The sequence below is a fragment of the Excalfactoria chinensis genome, chromosome 1 (assembly GCF_039878825.1).
Source record: "Excalfactoria chinensis isolate bCotChi1 chromosome 1, bCotChi1.hap2, whole genome shotgun sequence".
NCBI classification, from domain to species: domain Eukaryota; kingdom Metazoa; phylum Chordata; class Aves; order Galliformes; family Phasianidae; genus Excalfactoria; species Excalfactoria chinensis.
In genome coordinates, this window is record NC_092825.1 from 168,869,523 (window position 1) to 168,890,164 (window position 20,642).

Consider the following 20,642-nt stretch of genomic DNA (forward strand, 5'->3'; position numbering starts at 1 on the left):
AAGGGGCCGGGCGCGGCGCTGCTCGGCGGAGTTTCCGCGCCTTCCCATCGCGGCGGGGCGTTCGCGGTGCCCCTCGGGGAGTCGCGCTCTGCTGTCTGTCTGTCTGTCTGCCCGCCTCGCCGCTATGCTGCTGCCGTCCGACGTGGCCCGGCTGGTGCTGGGTGAGTGAGGGAGGGAAGCGGGAGGGACAGCTCGGGTGCGGAGCCCGCGGCCGTCCCCCTGGCCGTACCCGGCTAACGCGGCGCTCCCGGCCTGCGCTGGGGCTGTCACTGCGCTGCCCGCCGACCGCGGGTGGCCGAGCTCGGGGCGGCCTCGGGCAGGTAGGCAGCTAACAGACGGTGCGTAAGGCGTCAGAGCCGACCCGAAGTACCTGATGGGAGCGGGTGAAGGTTTGCTGAGCTCCTTTTCCCTCCCCGTGTGTAGAGGCCGGTCTGAGAGCTCAGCCTCCGTGTTTGCAGGACTGAGGCAGCAGAGCTGTTTAAATGACCTTGTTGTTCGGTTAGTGCCAAAGATGAGAGCAAACAAGGTGAGAGCCACATTTTATTTGAGGGCAGTGGGGCACCAGCACAGCTGCCCACAGAACTGCGGGTGCCCCATCCCTGCGGTGCTCAGGGTCAGTTTGGATGGGGCCCTGGGCAGCCATTTAATTTAAATTCCACCTGAAATATGTATTGCTGCTATCTTGAGAACTGAGGCCAGTAAGGATGCGTTGTTTCTTTCTATTCTGGCAAAGCAACGGAAAGTTTCAAGAAACTCCGTGCATTTTGAAAGGAGGTCTTAAAGATGAAGATTTCTCCCTGAGCTTTGCCGTAACAAGTTGGTTGAGTTACACGTTCCTGGGCAGACAGCGTCTGTCAGGCTCACAGATGCTGTCACAGTAGAAAGTCTTGTCTACATCTCATGTACGAGGGATGGTCCATCCCAGCTCGGGTTGGCTGTGGCACAGCGCGTGCATCATGTGTGCACTGAGCTGAGCAGCTCAAGGTGTGGAGCGGGTGTTCCCTGCAGTGAGCTCTGCTCCCTATTAGGGATTCCTCCCCCATGAGGCATCTCTGAGCTGTGAGCTGGTAAACAGGCTGACAGTGCGGTGCTGCTGGCTGAGGATTTGTTTTCTCTGGCTTTCTGTTGATGTGAAGGTTGGTGGCGTTGGAGTTGATAATCAAAGCTAAAGATGAGCTCACCCAGAGGAAAACATGTAACAAAATGTATCTTTTTCTAAAGAATGTGAGAATCAATTGATGCTGTGAGTTGTTTACACTTCTTAAGTAGAGCAAAACAAGGCATCATTCCTAGTTCAAAAGGAACTCAGCATTTTGAGCTTTAATTTAGTTTTGGCAGTGTTAAAGATTGCGTAACATTACCTAATTATTAAGTGCATGCACGAGCAGGTAAGTTCCATTACACAAAGAATATTGATTCAGCCATTTCTGAAGACTGGGAGGCCTTCTTTGCAGGAAATGGATATACCTGGAGGTTCACAAGCGTTCAGTCATCCCTTGTGGTGATGTAGCAGTAGATTCAAGAAACTTCATGTGTCTACATGATTTGGATGGGGAGAACAGCCAACAGATCAAAGCCCCATCTGGCAGTACCTTGCCCTCAATCCTGGCCGACAGTGGATGGAAATAAGACTGACATATAATTATATTTTCCCAAAACACACTTTTAGCTTTTAGCAAGTTAATGGTTTGAGTGTTTTCTAGCAAAATGTGGGCGACGAATGAACTTGGGTGGCCCTTTCATTTCCACAGTAACACCACTAGGAGGTAAGCCAGCTCCTGCATTATGATTGCACCCATTGGTGGTTATTCCCAGACTTCAAAACGTGCTTATTGTTTGGAAACCAGAGTGGGCTTTCTGTGTCTGGAATGTGGTGCCCTTTCTGGATATGTTTGGATCTGCTAGAAGTTGTTTGTCTACATGCAGACTTCAAGTCAGCATTTTTCTGTAGGCATCATTGACCCGAGGCAATCCATGTGCGGGTTCTATGTAAATCCGTATGCTAATGGATATACATCCTGCATTGTATAATTAGGTTTGTATTTTAATGCTTCTTGAAAATATTTCATGTTCAGTTCTGTTACAGACAAGAAAGGAAAGGCATTTTCCTTTGTGGCTCTTTGTTCTCAGCTCATTCATATTGAGCTCTTTTTATCTTTTAGTGTTGGAGCAGTTGACAATCAAAGCAGGACTTGAGAGGCTCGATGAGAGCAGACTGTATTTGCTGAGGGTTGTATTTTGGAAAAGTAGATTTTTTTTCAGCCTGCGTCCTGCTCTGGTCACTGCCGAGTCCTGTGGTGTGTGCAGTGTGCAAATGGTACCTCGTGCATCTGTTCCAAGTGCAAGTCTCAGGAACCGAGTGAGGAGAATGATTTTATTCTGTTAACTTGTGCACAGCGTGTTTGTGGAATAAAGAAACACCATTCAATCAATTGCACGTTTTACCTGGTTTAGAACAGGAAGGTGTGCACGGAGTTATTGTTACCCAGTATTCCTTTTAATGAGGAATTCCTCTAGAATTTAACTGACAAACTATGCTGTTCAGCCCATGTGAGTTTCACGTTGTTGGTCTTTTGAGCCAAGGGTGAGAAGCTGACAGTAGTGCCCCCCTCCCAGCCTTGTTTGTAACCACAGTGGAGTATCAGTCATGTTTGGTGTCATTTCTGGTTTTAAGGGAGTATTTTGCAAGATGTGTGTTCTTTTAAACTAACTCTGCATCCTTGTCCAACATAGAAATCCTTAGCAGGTGGCTCACCATTGTACACAGCTGTTTGTGTAAATGCTTTGATATCCACTAAGGAGAAGAAATGTGTGAAATGTAATGGTTTTATCTGACTTGTTGCAGGGTATTTACAACAAGAAAAGCTTCTGGCTACCTGCCGAGAATTTATTTTAGAAAGCTCCGATTTGAAGGAATACGCAGAGCACTGTACAGAGGATGGGTTCATTCCAGCCTGCTTGCTGGTGAGTTTGTGCTTGCTGAACAGTAAGGTGAATGGTGTTCTTCCAATGAAAGAGAGTATTTAGGTTTTCCAATGTAACAGTTGTTTCTGAAATGATGTTTAAAATGACGAGTTTGATCATTTGCTTTACATTTGTATCCAGCGGGGTTAGCGGTGATTTGGTTCATAATATTTAATCATGTTCAGCAAAATGAATTCAGCCAGCCTTACAGCTTTGAGGATTGATTTATGGAATGGTGTTGTAAGGGTCTCATTGATTGCAGGGCTGCTCTTGTTTGTTGAAGATGGCTTGCTTATCCCAGATACAGCTTCCAGTAATGTGCCATTTCATGCGAACACTGATGTAACTAAGGCGCCTCCGCTTTGTCTGGCAGCACCATTTGCTGAGCAGCACTGTGTTTTCATTCAGCTTCCTCTTTGCACAGTATCACCTGCTTTGTCCCAGGTGAAATGTGGCACTTTGCAGGGGATGCAAGTAGAGCACGTAGCTCCAGGTGTGGATCTGTACGTGCAGCTAAAGCGTAACCAGACACTTGGTGTTTTTAACACATTCAAGATGAGACTCTTAAAATAGCATGCAATTTACAGCTTTTAGGTATTACTTTCTTTTAACCTTATAATGGTTATGTGTGCATCTTTGTCCAGTTTTCTGTTTCCTTTTCTTAGTATATCAGTTGTTACGTGGTCTGGGATCTTATCCCCAATATTCAAATGTGTAGGTTTTTCTTTTTCTGGTACCTGAGGTCTTGATGAACCTATTGAAAAACAGACTGATGGTCCTATTTCATTAACAAATGTTTTGTCACCTCTGCTGTGATGGGGGGAACTGAGAACAAAGCTCTGGCCAGCAAGACGTAGGGAAAAAAGAAAAGTAAATAGAGATTATGTAGATTCTTCCTTTTATTTTTTTTTAATTTAATTGGAAAGTGTTGATGTGGTACCTAAGGAGAAAGTTTCACTCATTGTCAGAATGCTTGGAATAAAAGGCTGTATTTTTCATGCGCGGTAGAATTCCTGCTAGCAGACAAGAAGATGCAGTAAATGATGGTGATAACTTGAAAATCTGAATTCGTTTTGTTTCACATGAAGTAAAAGAACAAGTAAATATGGTATGAAGGTGAATTTCATGTGGGTAGTATTAATTGTACTTGAGGCAGAAGTTCTTTTCACGGTGGCATCTCGATGCATGTTGTGTTCCTATATGGTAACCCGTTAATCTCTTAGAACTGTTCTTCATCTTCTTCTTGTGTCTTGATTCCGTAACACTAAATGGGAGTTGAGGATGTGCAGGTCTGACTGCAGATCATTCACTTTGAATTTTGTGTTTGTTGTTACATGAATTGCTCTCTACATGGTTTGACACAGCTCAGCACCAACAGCTGAGGGTCAGCAAATCTTCTGAGGAGCTGCTTAAATGTGATGTGATACAGCAGGTGAAGAGTAAGTTATTAGAGAAGGTTCTAAATCAGTGTGTTTCTTTTTTCCAGTCCCTGTGTGGAAAAAACTTGACAACTATTCTTAACGAATATGTAGCCATGAAAACAAAAGGTAAAGCTTCAGAGCAAAACTCTTAAAATCTTTCTTATTTCTCTGTTGTGAATTTCCTCGAGGGAGAGGAAGTTTCTCCACCTGCATTTGGATTTAGAGCAACTTTCCATCTATGCTGGAAGATTTCCCCATTATGCAGACAGCTGTGAATTAGAACATTGTTTTGTGAGCAAATTGTCTTTGGAGTTTCCAGCCTAGATGTTCTGACTTCATGTTTGAGTGAAGCACAAAGATGCAATAAAGTGTGCAGAACACGTAGGGTTGTGTTTGTTAAGTTGTCCTGTTTCCTGTGAGATAAAGAACCGAGAAGGATCCTCTGGTATGAAATGTTTCTTGTCTGGCTTTTAGAACTGATGAAAATGAAATCTGAATAAATTAATATTTTATATGAATAGTAGAACGAGAGCTAGAGCTTTCTTTGTTCAAAATATACAAGCAGTTACTGGGCTTCTGCATGTTGCCTAGTCTTTAACATTTTTAATGTATGTTCACGATCAGATTATAGTAGTGTTTAGATTCAAGACTTGTAGTTTAAGAAATGTCACATTTGGATTTCTTTTTAAAATATTGGTCTTTTCATGCTGTTTAATAGGAATGATAGCTTAGACAGAAACATACTGCCTTCATAGCAGTTTGACCTTGGTACCTTAAAAACAGTATGAATGAATCTGCTTGCTTCCTTTCATTTATGCTTGAATGTTCTGTACTCCAAGTAGCAAATGTTTTTACTTGTTTGTGCAGCAAAACAAAGCCTGACTTACAGAGGGCCATATGCCACATATATCTCAATCTTCAAAATCATCCAAGTGGTTTGGGAGCATAAATCCCACTTTCAGAACTGAAGAAGTTAATGTAGGTTAGGTTGTGTTTGCCAGGGTACCCAAACCATATGCAGGTTCCATTGAGAAATACCATCTTGAATGTCTTCCCCTTGGTTTCACTTAGGCTTATAAAACTGAGAACTGCTTCTGTGATGAGTGTGTATTCATATCAAATGAAGTTCTTTAAATTAGGAATTGGGGCTCTCTAATTAACAGAATACTGAGAAGACAAGTAGATACCTACACTTAAATGATGCTTGAATCATCCCATAATAATTAGTTTGACTGCGATTTTACTTTTTCTCTACGTGTTGCCTGTTGTCAGAGCTTAAAATGCATTTCTTATTTTGTTATGGTTTGCTTTAGAAACAACAAACGAAGTTCCAGCAATGATGTCATCTCTGTGGAAAAAATTAGACTATACGCTTTCTCAGATAAGGTAATGCAGTTTTGCAATCAAAAAAGTAAATTGTGCCATAAGATTGAGACCCTACATTGATCAGCTCTCCTTATTTCATGAGAATGGTTTTGCTGTCTATTGGCTCTGACAGATGGTGAGAGAGAGGTATGGGAGAGCTGGTAGTTATGTAGAAATTTCAAGATAATGCCCTGCTTGTCTGCTGTTATGGTTTTATATGTGGCCTTCCAGTCATAAGGCAATACATTATGAGTCATATAGAATCTGAAACCGTTGTGGTTACTTGATGAAAAACGTAACACGTTCTTCATCTGAAGGATCTTGGCCATTGTTTAAAAGCGTAAAAACAAAAATCAATACATAGAAGCTTTCTGAAGAAATGCTGGACTGTGAGCAGACTGATATTAACTGTACGATGCATAGTTGAGTGTTTCCAGTGTGCTCCATTCATTTATGTCACCTGCTTTATTTTCTAGGAGCATGCAGGGCTCCACGGGGTTTTCTGCTAATCAGAGGAGTAAGTATCTGAACCGTTCACGTGGGGTCGGTCAGCTTTATGTTCTAATGGTCTGTTTTGGTGCAAACCAAAGGAATGCTGCAGCAAGCAGTAACTCAGCCTTACTCTTAAAATATTGCCATCTCTCTACTGCAGTAGTTTTTAGCATATGACTGCTGTCTTCAGTACAGCCTGTGGATTACTGTGGTGGTCAGGAGACCAAAAAGAAAGGCTGAGCTTTTTGCAAGTGACTAAAAGCATCAACATAACATGTTCTGATCTGCTGAAATCTTTTTTTTACTTTTATGCCGCTCAAAAGTCTAAAAACTGCTGTTTGAATCCTGAAGCTGTTGGTTTAATTTGTGGTTCTCAGAGGAACTGAAAATGTAACCGGTTTTATTATGGCGTGTTTCCAATGGATGCCAATTTTAAAAATTATTTTCATATGAATGTATATGGAAGCAAAATATAAATATATTGTCCTTGATAACAGAAAAAAGACACTTGTTCTGTCGAGAATTGTTTCTTTCATTGCAAAAACTGCTGAGAGGGCTTTTAAGGGCAAAGTTATTTAACTCAAGAATGCATTTTCTACTTTGTAGCACTATTGAGTAACCTGTATGAGAAAAGAGAATGTGAAATAGAGATAAGAATTATTTTTGGATCTGAGATTCACTGGGTTGGAAGGTATCCTGTTGTTTGAATTTGCCAGGTTTGGTCTGATAAAGAAACACAACAAATAGCCTTGTCTTAGCTATTCCAGCTGAGGTCAGTTATGAGTTACATTTTATGTAGTGAAATGTCCTTTTGGTATGATTTGTTCCTGTAATTGTTTCAGCAGTGGTATGAACATGGTTACAGTGTCAATGTAAATTGTCTGTATTTGAATTCTTTTGGTTTGAGCCTGTAATGCAGAAGGCAAAAGATGAGTGATGCGTACTTGTTGAGTTTCATAAACTAGTTGTTGAAGCACAGAAAAGTTCCAGTGAATTACTATATTCAAAGACTGCTTCTTGGAAGTCAACATCCTTTTTAAGACCATTTATCACTTATTTTCATCTTGTCTTTGTTATCTCCAGCACGTACAAGAAGTGGAATTGTAGAAATGAAACGACAGAGAATGCTTCAGCAATCAGCTCCTCCAAATTCAGGACTGCTATCTGTAGCCCCTCAGCCAGGACCACAGTATCCCTCTTCTACTGTATCTCCTCAAGTTATCCACAAGCAATCAATAAACCAGAGTATATCCCAGGCAAGACTGAATACGTTGTTTGTTCACCAGCCACAAGCCCAAGAAAACAAGATCAGCAGTAAGTGTCACTTGTGGTTTTTTTCTTTGACACATTTATTTCTGTGAAAAGTCTGGGTATAGGTGAATATTTCTCTAGAATTGGGGCTGATCGTCTGCCACTGAAAAGGTTTTAGAGCATTCCAAGCTCTCCATAACAATTCAGGTGATTAAAATAAAGGGAGTGCCTGGAAGAGAAATGGCTCTTGCATCATTGCTTCATAACATGGGTTCAGAGATTAAAGTGCATCGATTTGTCATTTAATTATCAGTAATCACACTCCCAAGACACTTGTTGTAGCAGAGAAGATAGAATTTTTATCAGTGTATTTAAAAGGAGTGCTTCTCATTGCCATGATAATACCAAGCTGTTTTTGATGAATTCCATTGAGTTGATTGGAACGTAATAAACAATGTGAAGATTTTTATACTGCCTTAAGAATGTCACTGGACAAAATATTTACATTACTGTCTCTTTCTGACTTTATAAAGCAGGAGATTTCATACACATTCAAGTTCCAGCATCACAAGAACGAAAGCTTCACACAAACTTGCTTTCTCCAGGAAGGAGAAAAAGGTGACCACTTCTTCTAGATCTTGTAAAGATTTTGCAGTGCTGTAATCCTTAGTGTAAATGAAATGCGGTTTGCTGTTTATTCACAGTTTGTGTATATTTCTAACTTGTACAAAGTCAGACACGATGTATATGTATGAGATAATAAAGCAAGTGTAAGGAATTGGTTGCATTTCCAATGTGTGGTTGATTTTATGTTGATTAAAATCTTCCACTCACTAAGAAAGAAGAAAAATATTTGATTTAGTAAACATGACAAATTGTCCGGAATGTTTCAGTGAATCTCAGAAGAGGAAAAGTGTGGCAACATCTGGACCTCCTGCAGCAAGTAGAAGTACTCAAGATCCTGATGAAGTCGTAATAGAAAAAGAAAGTGAGCCACTTGAAGAGTTTATTGATGGTAACTTCCCAGTGAGTATATAATTATGGAAGGTATTTACATTTAAGAACCAAATTCAGACTAGAGAACTACATTTTTGAGTTGCATGTTGTAGGAATTACATTAATTAACTTTGGAAGTTAAATGTATTATTTTATGTTTGAACTTGCTCTATGTATTGAGCTTGGGAGTATTTAGGCAGAGTTTTTTTTGTTGTCGTTTGTTTGTTTTTCCCTTGATCTATTGACTTTGCTAAGACACATGTGAGCTGTTAGAATACTGTAATTTTTTAGCGAAGGAAAACCAGAAAGCACAGGAAGCCTTGCTGTACTTCAGGAGAGCAGAGCGAGACTGATGCTTGTGATGCTTTTCATTGAGTTGTTTTGCAGTCATGGATGAGCCTGGTGGAGAGGTAAGTCAGCTTATTCAAAAAGAGGAGGAGTTTGTAACAGCAGCACAAGAAATAGTTAAAGTAGAGTTTGTCATTGATGTCTGTTGTTTCAAAGAGTATTTTGTATATGGAATTGTTTGATTCCACAAATAAGTTGGAAATTCATTCTTCTTTTTTGGCGATAATAAAAAATAAAAAGCTGACTGCTTTAAAACTCTGCTTTCTAGCAATTGATTATTGAAAATGCCAGAGAAAAGATCCTGAGCAACAAATCTCTTCAGGAAAAGCTAGCTGAGAACATTAACAAAATCCTGGGCAGGTAATAGAAGAAACCTCTAAATTTCATCTGCATGCTTATTTGATTTATTTTTGAGTTCTGAACTAATAACTGTTCTGTTGCAGTGATGGCAACGTCACTCAGGCACCAAAACAGACAGAAAGTGGTCCAACAGAACAAGAGACATCAATTGATGAAATCCTTGGACTTCAGGTGGGTCTGGATTGCCCTTCTTACATTTGTGAAGATCAACTACATCAGAATGATTGGTAATGGAGACTGTGCTGAACCTGTGCTTACCTCTAATCTGGCATTGTCCTCCTCACCTCTTTCTTCTTCCCTTTTACCTTCTTTCCCCTTTTCTGTGAAAGATAACTAAGCCCATCTGACGGATAACTTCTGCCCAAGGGACAGTCCCACAACTTCCCTTTATAATCATCATCTCTTACCGAGTTGTATGGTGGTGAGCTGGTTCAAGGTCTGAACCAACAGGCTACTGATCTTTTGCTGGAGTTAAATTTTAGCCAGTTTAACACTGAATTCATTCCTAGTGCCTGTGCAGGGCAGTGGAAGCGCACAGCAGGACTGCAGGGCAGGGAAGTGGGACTGCTTCTGGCATATCAGAGTTATAGAGGACTTAGAAGATCTTTTGGAGTCTACATTTGTCTTCATGTTTATGTGCTGAACAGAAGTAATGGAACTGAAAACAAGATGGAAACGATTCTTATCGTTTTTCATTGAGCCGCGAAGGCAGTTGTCTAATAGTTCTACATGTCTTGTCTTAGGGTGAAATTCATATGTCGGAAGAAGCTATACAGGACATTCTGGAACAGACAGAATCAGATCCAGCTTTTCAGGCGCTCTTTGACTTGTTTGATTACGGTAGGGTGTATTATTGTGAATAATATATATATATAAAGTTGTTATAAAGAAAAGCATCATGAATTTTTTTCAGATGTCCCCTGAGGAAGCAAAGATAGTTCAGCAGACCTCTTTTGTATGAGAAGTAGACTGTATGGTATCTGTGTCCTGTAACTTGGAAATTAGATTCTTGCAAACATGACTGTAAAGTACAGAGGTTTCATTTGGCTGAAACTTCAGACTCTTCTGGTATAAGGGATGATAGTTCATGTCTGTTTTTCAACTCTTTTGTGTTATTTTTCTGTTTGATCAGGAATATCCGTGTGTAAAATACATTTCTGTACTATTGCTGGATTTATAGTGAGTACAGAGTTTTTGATGTGTTTAGGGTAGCATTTCTTATTTGAAACCTACACACTTCATTTAAAATGCATTAACTACATTTGCATTTAAAACAATATATTTAGTCATTCATCATACTCTTATGTTGAAAACAGGGAAGAACAAGGTAAACAAGAATTTGCCTGCTGGTATTTCTGGTCAGAGTGGGGTAGAAAACACAATCCTGGTAGATGCGGATAACCTGGAAACACTTGAAAGTTCTTTAGGAACAGAAGAAACCAGTAAGTATAGGTTTGGTTGTTTTTTGTTGTCTCTTGTTATTTGTTATGTTTTTTTTTTCCCCTCTATAATTCCTCCTAATCTATTCATTTTTCATGATTAAAGTATTTCCAGACAGTTAAATTGTACATCTCAGAACCTTAATATTTTTGGTGTTAATACACCATCTGATGCTTACATTGTATTATCATACGGATGCACTTAGTGTGTAAGAAAGTTTCTGGCTGTTCAGTTTTTGCAAGTTATGCTTGTTAAGCTCCTGCAAGAAAGTGAAATATCTGCAAGACTTTTCTCATTCAGAACAGAGATTCTATGCAGTTTTCATGGTATGCAGTTTTCACAGTAGAGCACATAAAGATAATGTTTTACATCTAACCTTCCTACTCTTTTCTATCTATTCTGTAACATGTTGGTTAATTGGTCCCCCAGATATCCTTAGTCTGGACAAAAGGTTTGTCTGCCCCATTCTTAACAACTGTCAGTCAGTAGCAGGTACTGAAAAAAAGCCGACCAATCTTTATCCTGAAATGTTCTATGAGCCACTGACTTCTTATGTGAATGATTATTACTTATGCTGAGACTGAATTACCAGGCTTTCCAATCTGTGTAATCTAACTGTATGTTTCATGTACTCTCCACACAGCTTGAAAGTAAGAATGTGTAATGTCATTCCTGCTTTGTTTTATGGGGATCAGCTTTCCATTGAAGTGATTAGTTAATTCTAAAACCCTGTAAAATTATCATCCTTCGTAATAATTGTGGAACCAAATTAGTCTCTGTTTTACAGGTGATAATTCTAGAGAAGTGCTGTCCTGTAAAGGTTTTCAGTTGGAAGAAACATCATGCGCCTTGAAGAACCCCATTAATGATGACGATATGGCAAAGAAAAATGCAACTGGTGAACAATTGCATGGAAACTGTAGGCTAAGGAAGGAGGCTGACGTACTTAAAACCATTACCCATGAACATATTGGCGAGCTGGAAATTGCTTTTGACTCTGTGCCTGTTCTGACTGAACCTAACAAGAGGCAGATTTCTGATAGTGAACATCATGAGCACAGTCAAGATTCTTATGGTAAAAAAGACTCGTCCACGCTGGTACTTGGAAGTGAAAAATGTATGGACATTGAAAGAGAAACACCAAGTCATAGTGCTCAAAGTAGTCCTAATTTGGAATATGTTCATTCTGGTAGTCCCCAGATTCCTTTGGTTTCACTGGAAGAGGGTTGTAGAGCTAGTGAGAGCAGAACACGGCCTGCAGGTAAATGTCACTTTTCACCACATACATCGATACCTGAAAAAGCACTCACTAAAAGCCCTTCTGATGGAAGTCCTACCCACAGCGCGGGGCTGAGAAAAAATAATACATCAATTTCTAGCCCATCAGCAGATTCAGGAAAAGAACAGGCTGTAACAAATGATACAGCTCCATTACTTAATATTTCACAGGAGAACTTGAGCCACTGTACTAACCAACAAGATCAGAGTGTGCAGTCAGACTGTGCTGCAAAATCCACAGTGAATATGTCGGACCTTGACAAAACAGAGTTGCAGCTTGAAGCCGCCGGTACTTGTAAAAAAACACAGTCAGGTGAGCAGCACACACTCGATAACCCTAAGAAAGATTTTAACCTCCCTTCGGGGCTGTCAAACTCAGAGGGATCACAAGCGGAAATGCAAGAAACTTCATCTTCCGCAAAAGCCAATCATGATAAGATATATTTCTCCTCTGGTGATGATACAGGAATTTCTGTAGCATCCACTGAAAATAACCTTACTACATCTGAAATGTGCCACTCTCCTCTCCCAGAAACAGCTTCCTCAACAGATGAATTGAGTACCGAAGCCAAAAGCACAGGTGGCGTATCATCTAGCAGTCAACCAATGGATGTTGATCCTTCTAACATCATGTCCCTCAAGATCATCATCAGCGATGATCCGTTCATTTCATCAGACACGGAGTTAAATAATGCTGTTTCCAGCATCACAGGAGAAAATTTACCAACAATAATATTGTCTTCTCCAGCTAAATCCCCAAGCAAAACTGCAGGCCTGTCCAAATGTCTGACTTCAGAAGACACAGAGAAAAGTGTGGAGACAGCTTTGGCAGAGCAGAATCTCCTTGTGCTCAGACCTAAGGATCCTGTGGTCACAGCAGTTAATACTCAGAATGAGGACTGCACTGTTTTTTCAGTTGCAAGTACAAGTAATCTGTCCAAGGAAGGAGGATTTATTCAGTTGATGCCGGCAACAAGCACAGCTTTTGGCAATACAAACAACCTGTATATAGCGACCTGTGTGACTGATCCAGCTGCCTTGGGCACGACTGTAACTCCTTCCAACTTAGTTGTATTGCCTGGCAGCTCTATGCCTCTTGCTGCCCAAGCACCAGCAGTCCAGCAACTACGGACTCCTCCTAGAACCAGCAGTACATTTGCGGGAAACCAAGCTGTCTCCCCAAGCTTCCCACAAGGTAATTTCAAAAATGATGTGTTTCATTCTTTTGTAAAAGTAAACTGAGTCTTTAAATGTTGCTCTTTCTGCCCCTTGAAACTCAAATCTTGGGAGTGTGTTAATTACTGCTAAAATTAAATAAAAACCATGGGGAGTCCTTGGCTGCTATGCAAAGTTCCATGTGATTGAGCTTAAACAAAAGGTATTTCCTCTAAACATCAAAAGGAACTATTTTATGTTCATATGTTCACCTTTGGTAAGTTCCTTTAATTCAAAGTTTAAGACTTAGGATAGCTACATTCGGCTTTTTCATTTAATTTTGAACCATTTCTCAAAAAAGGAGAAGTGTTTAATTACAGAAACCTATCAAAACTAGTCGTAACACTTGCTGTCTAATTGAAATGTATGATAAGGACCATGAATCAAAAACACAGAGATTTTCTTGACAGAGCTTTGACCATACACAATTCTAAGAAATTCTGTCTTGAAGCTTTTGTTTTCTCTTTCACATGTACGTAGGTCACTCTGAAAGTAATGCCTCTATTTATTTCAATGGAAACTACAACAGATTCAAAGAGCACCACTTGGTAGAGCAAATTTTCAGCTATAAGGCACTATTTTCAATGCAGTCACTGCCTTTAGCTCTGTGCCTTATTGACAGCAATGAATAATAGCCTGCATGCTACACTCTTAACAGTCTGCTCCAGTAGATGTGGCCAACTGTTTCACTGCTGCTATGACCATGGGCCATATTGGTGCTAGGAAATTGTTGCTGCCCACACGGTCTGCTTTTCACTCTGCTCACAGCCACTGCTGGTCTCCGTAAACATTCAGCAGGTTTTGATGGATTTCCATCGGTGACCTGTTTTCCACATGAAGCAGTTCAGTGGCACCTTTGATCCATACACACTCCCATGTCAGATGCCATTGTGTCAGACTGTCCTTCTCTGCCATCCGTCACACAGCAACAAAATGAGATGGAATACTGGTGGGAAGGATCAGTCTCTACTTCAGTCCTGCTAACATCTGCCTCTGACATCATGAGCCAATATCATAAAATAGGAGGCACTACTTCTGGAGCGGCCCTTTTATTTTTGTTTCTATACAGTTGTAATGCTGTGCTCTGTTTTTAGGTTCTGCCATTATAATCACATCTCCAGTGCAGCCTGTTTTGCAAGGAATGGTGGGAATGATTCCTCTCTCAGTAGTGGGACAAAATGGGAATTCCTTCTCAGCGCCCGCCCGCCAGGTAGCCCGTCACCAATTGGTCTGTCTCTTTTCAAAACTGAAGCTCAATGGATAAGATTTCTTTTACTAAGCTGTAACTGAATATTTTGATTCTTCAAAGGTTTTGCATATGCCTGTGGCTAATCCAGTGTGCAACAGAAATGTCCCAAAGCTTCCCATCCCACCCAAATCACAGAAGATTCCCGGAGCAAGAAACAAGACCAATGCAGGTATTCACTTGGCATTCTTGAGGAGGGCAGAATATAAGTGAAGGTTCTGAAGACGTATCAGTTCTGAGTAATAAATGTTTATAAATAGGTTTGTAATTATTCATGTGTGTGTGTGTGTGTATATATATATATATATACGCATATATGCATATGGAAATATTTAATAGAGGTGTTGCATGTTTATATATCTATTTTGAAAAACATTCTGCTGTTTTCTCCTTGCAGTTTCAGTTACATACTTCTGTGTATTGGTTTCATTGAGCTATTGCAAATTAAAAAAAGACCAGAGTTAGAGCCAGTACGTAGTATTGAGGATGGGGTAAGGAAATTCATAGTCAGAAATATAAAATAAATGTAGTTACAAGGTCAGGCTCCCTTCCGAATGCAATATCTGCTGGGATATGGACAGCTGCAAGCTGTCCAAGAGAATCCTCAGCTCCATTGAGGAGAGCCGTCTGGTTCAGGTTTTGGACTGACCCATCAGAGCTGAAGTGTTGCTGGATCTGGCACTCACTAACGTGGAAGAGATCATTAAAGAGGTTAAGACAGGAGGCAGCATGGGCTGCAGAAACTGCCCTGGTTGAATTTGTGATCATGAGGAATGTGGGCCTGGCAGAACTGAGTCAGAACCCTGAACTTCAGGAGAGTGAACTTCAGCCGTTTATGGAATAGTTGGGTGAGATCCACTGGGAAACTGTCCTCAGGGACATGGGAACAAAATGGAGCTGGCAGCACTTTAAGAACGCCTTTATGAGAGCACAAGAGCTCTCTATCCGCTAGAATAAGAAATCAGGCAGTTGAGGAAGGAAATCAGCATGGCTGAGCAAGGACCTGCTGGCCCGGCTGAGGAAAACGAAAGTATAAGCAGTGGAAGCAGGAATCAGTGCCCTGGGAAGAATAAAGGGGAGCTGTCTGTCCATGCCTGGGGCCCCAGCACAGGAGGGATGCAGAGCTATTGGAGGGATCCTGAGGAGGGTCATGAAGATGACCAGAGGGCTGGAGCACCATGGAGACAGTTTGAGGGAACTGGGTTTGTGTAGCTTGCAGAAGAGAAGGCTCTGGGGGGAACTCATTCCAGTACTTGATGGGAGCTTACAAGCAGGAGTGGGACCAACTTCTTACACTGTCTGATAGTGACAGGATGAGGAGGAATGGCTTTAAACTGAAATGGGAGATAAAATGAAATTTAGGTTAGATGTTAGGAGTAAGTTTTTCACTTATAGGCTGATGAGACACGGCTGCCCATAGGAGCTCTGGTGCACATCCCTCGAGATGGTCAAAGCCACATTGGATGGGGCCACGGGCAGCCTCTGCTGGTGGGGGGCAACCCTGCCCATGGCAGAGGGTTGGAACTGGATGATGCTTAAGGTCCCCTCCAACCCAAATCATTCTGTGATTCTGTGACAAATTGTGCATTAGCCTATCTACCTTTTTTTTAAAAAAAAAGCTGTGGGCTTAAGCATGAAAATAGAATGAAGTTGAAAATTAGGACAACATTAAGGATGGTGCAGTTAGTCTGCATGGGTTCTCTGATGGGTGACCGAGAGCTCCCTGTAGTTACTTCCCTTCTACTTGGAAATTCTGGCCGTGCATTTGTAAGTCCAGCTCCATTGGTTTCGTCATGCCCAGATGTCTGCTACCTGCGTGTAGATAGCAAATTTCTTGGTGGTGCCCTTTGCTAATCTGTTATTCCATATGTTTTAAAGTTATGAGAAAGTTGCAAGGCTTTCTTCCTATATTTTTATTGATTCTCTGCCAGGTAAAACATCCCTGTGCTAATTGTGAGATAATGTACTCCAAATAGTAGTGGTAGCCCACCAATGCTTTATCTCTTGTTCTAGGAAAGCCGGTACCGAGCGTATCTGAAACTTCAAACCAAGTAAATGCTCGAACACAAAGGTAAGAAGCACCAGGCATTAGAAGCTGCTTGCCTTCTCCTGCCATGATTTTCTTGGTGCAGCATTGCCTAGGAGGAAGGCGGCTTTTTGAACAATGGCATAAGTAGGATCCCCCATCTCTTTTCCCAGGTTGAAGAGTGGCAGCCTCCCTAATGGCTCTTTGTACAGGCACTTTTCTTACCTTTTTGTCGTCCCTTCTTGCCTCTTAACTTTCCAAAGTCATTATTCCCTATTCTCAGTATTTTGTGTGTTGCTCACATTTATTTACAGATTGAAGAGAGCTTTAACAAGTTGAGGAGGCCAAAATGAGACGATTTCATTTTGATGATATTTTTGAGTTTTCTGTTAATTCTAACAATCTCCAGACAGCTGAGATGAACTGGTGCAGTAACAACAAGTGTGTTGCTGAACTATTTTCACCTCTTTTTCAGGACTGGAAATTCAGACAAGCTTATCACTGCAGAGCTAGGAAGGAAAGCGGAGGAGAACTTACCTGCTGCACCAGCAGAGAACACAAGCTCAAATTCGAGACAAGGTGAAAGTCACAGGAGAGTGCTTTGCTTTGATAATATCCTACCTGCTGCAGGTGGAAACACACAAACACAGACTGCTAAGAGTTTGCCCCAAAAAGAAAGAAATGAAAACTCCTCGTTTGCTGTTGATTCGGCACCATCCTCTGCCAAAGCACAGGCAGCAAAGCGAGACAAAGATAAAACGTTGCCTAGGATTCTCTGCAAGCCAGAAATTGCTGGCAACAGAAGCACAGCTGTGAAGGAGCCGCAGCCCGAGCGGAAAGTGGTAACGGCTGGGCTTCCCTCTGATCCCTTCCACAAGGCTACAGCAAATAAAGAAAACGAATTGCGAAGAGATAGTGATGAAAAACAGAAGAACCAGGACCCTGCCAAACTGTCCAATGGCCAGCAGAGCGTTAGCTTGTGGAATGAGAAGACAGTTGCTTCGGTGCAAGAACTGAACAAGAAGCAAGGGTCGCTGTCAAATGGGAACAGCAAATCTTCACCGCCTGTTTCTCTGTCTTCAAAAGAGCCGAAGCGAGAAGCAGCTAAAGTTTCCAACCAAGGCCTTTGCCTGTCGAGTCCGTTCACCAAGCAGTGTGTGGAAATGTTGCAGGACATTCAGTGGCACAGCCCTAGTAGTAAAACAGTAGAAAATGGCGAATTGCCAGTACCCCGTACCCCATCCGGAGTTGGAGACAGGCATACAGATGATACCACCGATAGTGTACGAACCCCAACCTGCCGGCGTTTCAACGAGGACAGTGCAACCCCTAGAATCATGGTCCCTCCTGCCACACCAGACCTGCCCGCCTGCAGCCCTGCCAGCGAAACTGGCAGTGAGAACAGCGTCAGTATGGCTGCCCACACGCTGATGATCCTATCGCGGGCTGCTATTGCGAGGACTAGCACTGCAACTCCTCTGAAGGACAACACCCAGCAGTTCAGGTCTTTAAGGAGCACAGTAAAGAAAAGGAAACTAGAGGACTTGAATGAGGGCGAGAGAAATTCTCGTTCCACAAATAGGAAAGACCTCCAAAGCTCTCCAACGCCGTCAAAAAAGAAGAAAATAAAGGTAAGTACAGGCACTATTAAAACTGTGAATGTATTAGACATGCATATTGTTTGTAATGGTTCAGAGGCGTTAGTCCGAATCCCTGACATCCTATTTATGCTTGTCAGTTGCTAACGTTGCCTGTTGGGCCTCTTCTGAACTAACAGCTCTCTTAAAATGAGTGAACTCTTCAGATACAGAACTCAAAGAATCACAAGGTTGGAAAGGGCCTACAAGATCATCAAGTCCAACCAACTCCTATGAACTGGCCAGTCATACCTATGGAAATCAAATGATTTCTTGTAAAAATGGATGAGTTGGTAAATTCTAACTTCAGTTTCTAGATCAAATTTAGAAGTCGGGCCAATTTAGACCAGGGCTTTCTAAAATCCAAACTGCTTTTGCATCCTAATTCACTACTGGGGCTACAAGCCTACATTTGGTGCATTATCCCACTTTGTAGTCCAGAGAACCTTGACGGCTTAGCAAATAGCAGAGAGAGACACAGAGAGGTGATGTATGTCTGCAACCAAGAGGGAGGCACAGTATAATTTTGTTACAGCTCGGTATGGTAACCACATACCCCTGACATGTTGTAAATGAAAAGCAATCAGTTACTCATCCTGCACCTTAGCAGGGCTGAGAGGAGTGCCTGGTAGAAGTGGGGGGGAGGAGAGGGGTCTGCTATTGAAGTTGAGAACTGAAATGCTGCCCACAGACATGCGGTTTGTACGCTGCAGGTATCCAGAATTCTGTATGCGCTTTGGTATCTGATTTCTGAGTGAGCTTCGTGGAGTTTTTCTTGCAGAGCAAATGGAGGGAAGAGAGAATGCTTCCAGAATGCTTTGGTACCCCGCTTTCTCAGTATCTCACACAAGTGTTCTTTTCTTCTCCTACAGAAAAAGAAGCTCCCAAATTCTTTTCCAGCGGGAATGGACGTGGACAAGTTCTTGTTATCTTTGCATTACGATGAATGAAAGAAGGTGAACTGTGACAGTGTAGAGCTAGGTATCGTTATGCTGAGGTTTTGCATGAGAAATTAGTTCTGAAGGGTGAGTTGCACTTTCAGTGCACTGAAGTTTCACTTTATAGCAAAATCATGCTGTTTCTGAAGCAGGTTGCTAAGTGTAAATATTGAGTTGGTATATGTTTATTTTTGAGAAAGCACTTGCGTAATTATAGAGCCATTTACTTTGCAAAGTTGTACATTTGTATAAATGTAATGTTGAGTTGTACGTTTCCCGTTACACCACGTTGTCTGTGCTCTGCTGCATTCTCTGTTACCCACCAGAACTGCTCCGTCCCTTCGCACAGCCGTTGTGCGTTGGAAGGCGGCGTTTGTAGTTCCCTGTTCTGAGCCTCGGGTTGTTCACCTGCAGCTTCCCTGCCTTGCTGAATCCCATGGGAGTTTCACCTTTGGCTCTGACTGGTTTGGACTCCAAGCCTGTTCTCCTGGAACCGTCAGACCTGTGTTGTAAGGCTTGGAGGGAGCGAACAGAAATACCTGGTAACTAAACAGAAGGAAAAAAAGAGAAACCCACCCCAAAGCATTTCTCATCTTTTGAAGGTTTTCCCAACCAGGCCCTGAGATAAAAGGATTTCAGTTTGTGTAGGCCTCACGTCTTTACAGCATTTCTTACACAGGATGTCTTTTGAATGCAGAATTACTTCCAGTACGAATACTTACGCTGTAGCCACAGCTGGACAAGGATTTCAAGTGCTCTACAGCAGGGGTAAATTCTTTCATCCATCATTTGTTGAGAAGGCATTTGTTAGTATTTCTTATCCTGACCAGACACAGTAAGATTTGCACCGATCTTTGTGTTTAACATAGAACTTGCTATAGTAACACAAACTCTTCAGGAGAAGAGCAGCTCGACCTGCAATTTATGTACTGATATTAGCACGGGACAAAATGAGCACCCTAATCCTTGCTCTAATACCGCAGAATGCTCTCTTCTGGTGTCCTCCTTGGTTCTCAAGTTGTTGAAGTCTTAAACAATGCAAGTTTTCTTGTAAGAGAGCTGTACAGCAACAGGGCAATGTTTCAGATAGTATACAAGGATTCCTAAGGAACCAATATTATGCAGTAGATGTTTATATTAAACCCATCCAATAACTAAATACTGCATAGCATTTACAGCTTGAATAAATATTTTTGTTTTAATAACGAGTGTGTCCTGTTTAATGTTTTGTTTGTCAACCAAGGAGTCTGGTGGATATTGTATGGATACAATACAATACAAGCCACAGCCTTTCCTGCTTAGTAGAACTGAGCGCTGATGCATGATATCTGTAAATAATTTATTTGCCACTTATTTAAGGCGGAGTGTTGCCATTCCATAGCGCAGCCAATATCCACCATCTTTCATTTGCAGTGCAAGTAATGTGACTGAAGCCATGAATTATCACTGTGCTTATTTATGCTTTCTAGAGAAAGAGTTCCCAAGCTGGTGCTGTTGGGGCGGGTGTTGTTTAGAAGAACAGGTACCCAAGTGTGGATTTCTAAGGTTGATTTAATTCTTCCTGTGTACCATTTGAACCCCATTTTGTTTGCTGTCTTTTCAAGCCTGTTCCTTTGCAGAGAAAAAGGAAGAACGCCATAAAACCAGCTCCCGTCATAGCCACGC

At 41.6% G+C, this 20,642-nt stretch overlaps 1 protein-coding gene across 1 annotated transcript; it reads left to right on the plus strand.

Annotated features, from left to right (window-relative positions):
* Positions 1-5: 5 nt before the first annotated feature.
* On the plus strand, positions 6-20,180 carry NPAT (nuclear protein, coactivator of histone transcription). The gene is made up of 18 exons (XM_072326626.1): positions 6-161; positions 2,846-2,964; positions 4,451-4,511; positions 5,699-5,771; positions 6,227-6,267; positions 7,326-7,556; positions 8,027-8,111; positions 8,387-8,519; positions 9,106-9,197; positions 9,281-9,368; positions 9,941-10,037; positions 10,514-10,639; positions 11,425-13,110; positions 14,225-14,340; positions 14,440-14,548; positions 16,390-16,447; positions 16,878-18,033; positions 18,912-20,180. Exons 1-18 carry the CDS (start codon positions 125-127, stop codon positions 18,987-18,989), a joined length of 4,386 nt encoding a protein of 1,461 aa, XP_072182727.1. The 5' UTR covers positions 6-124; the 3' UTR covers positions 18,990-20,180.
* Positions 20,181-20,642: the final 462 nt, after the last annotated feature.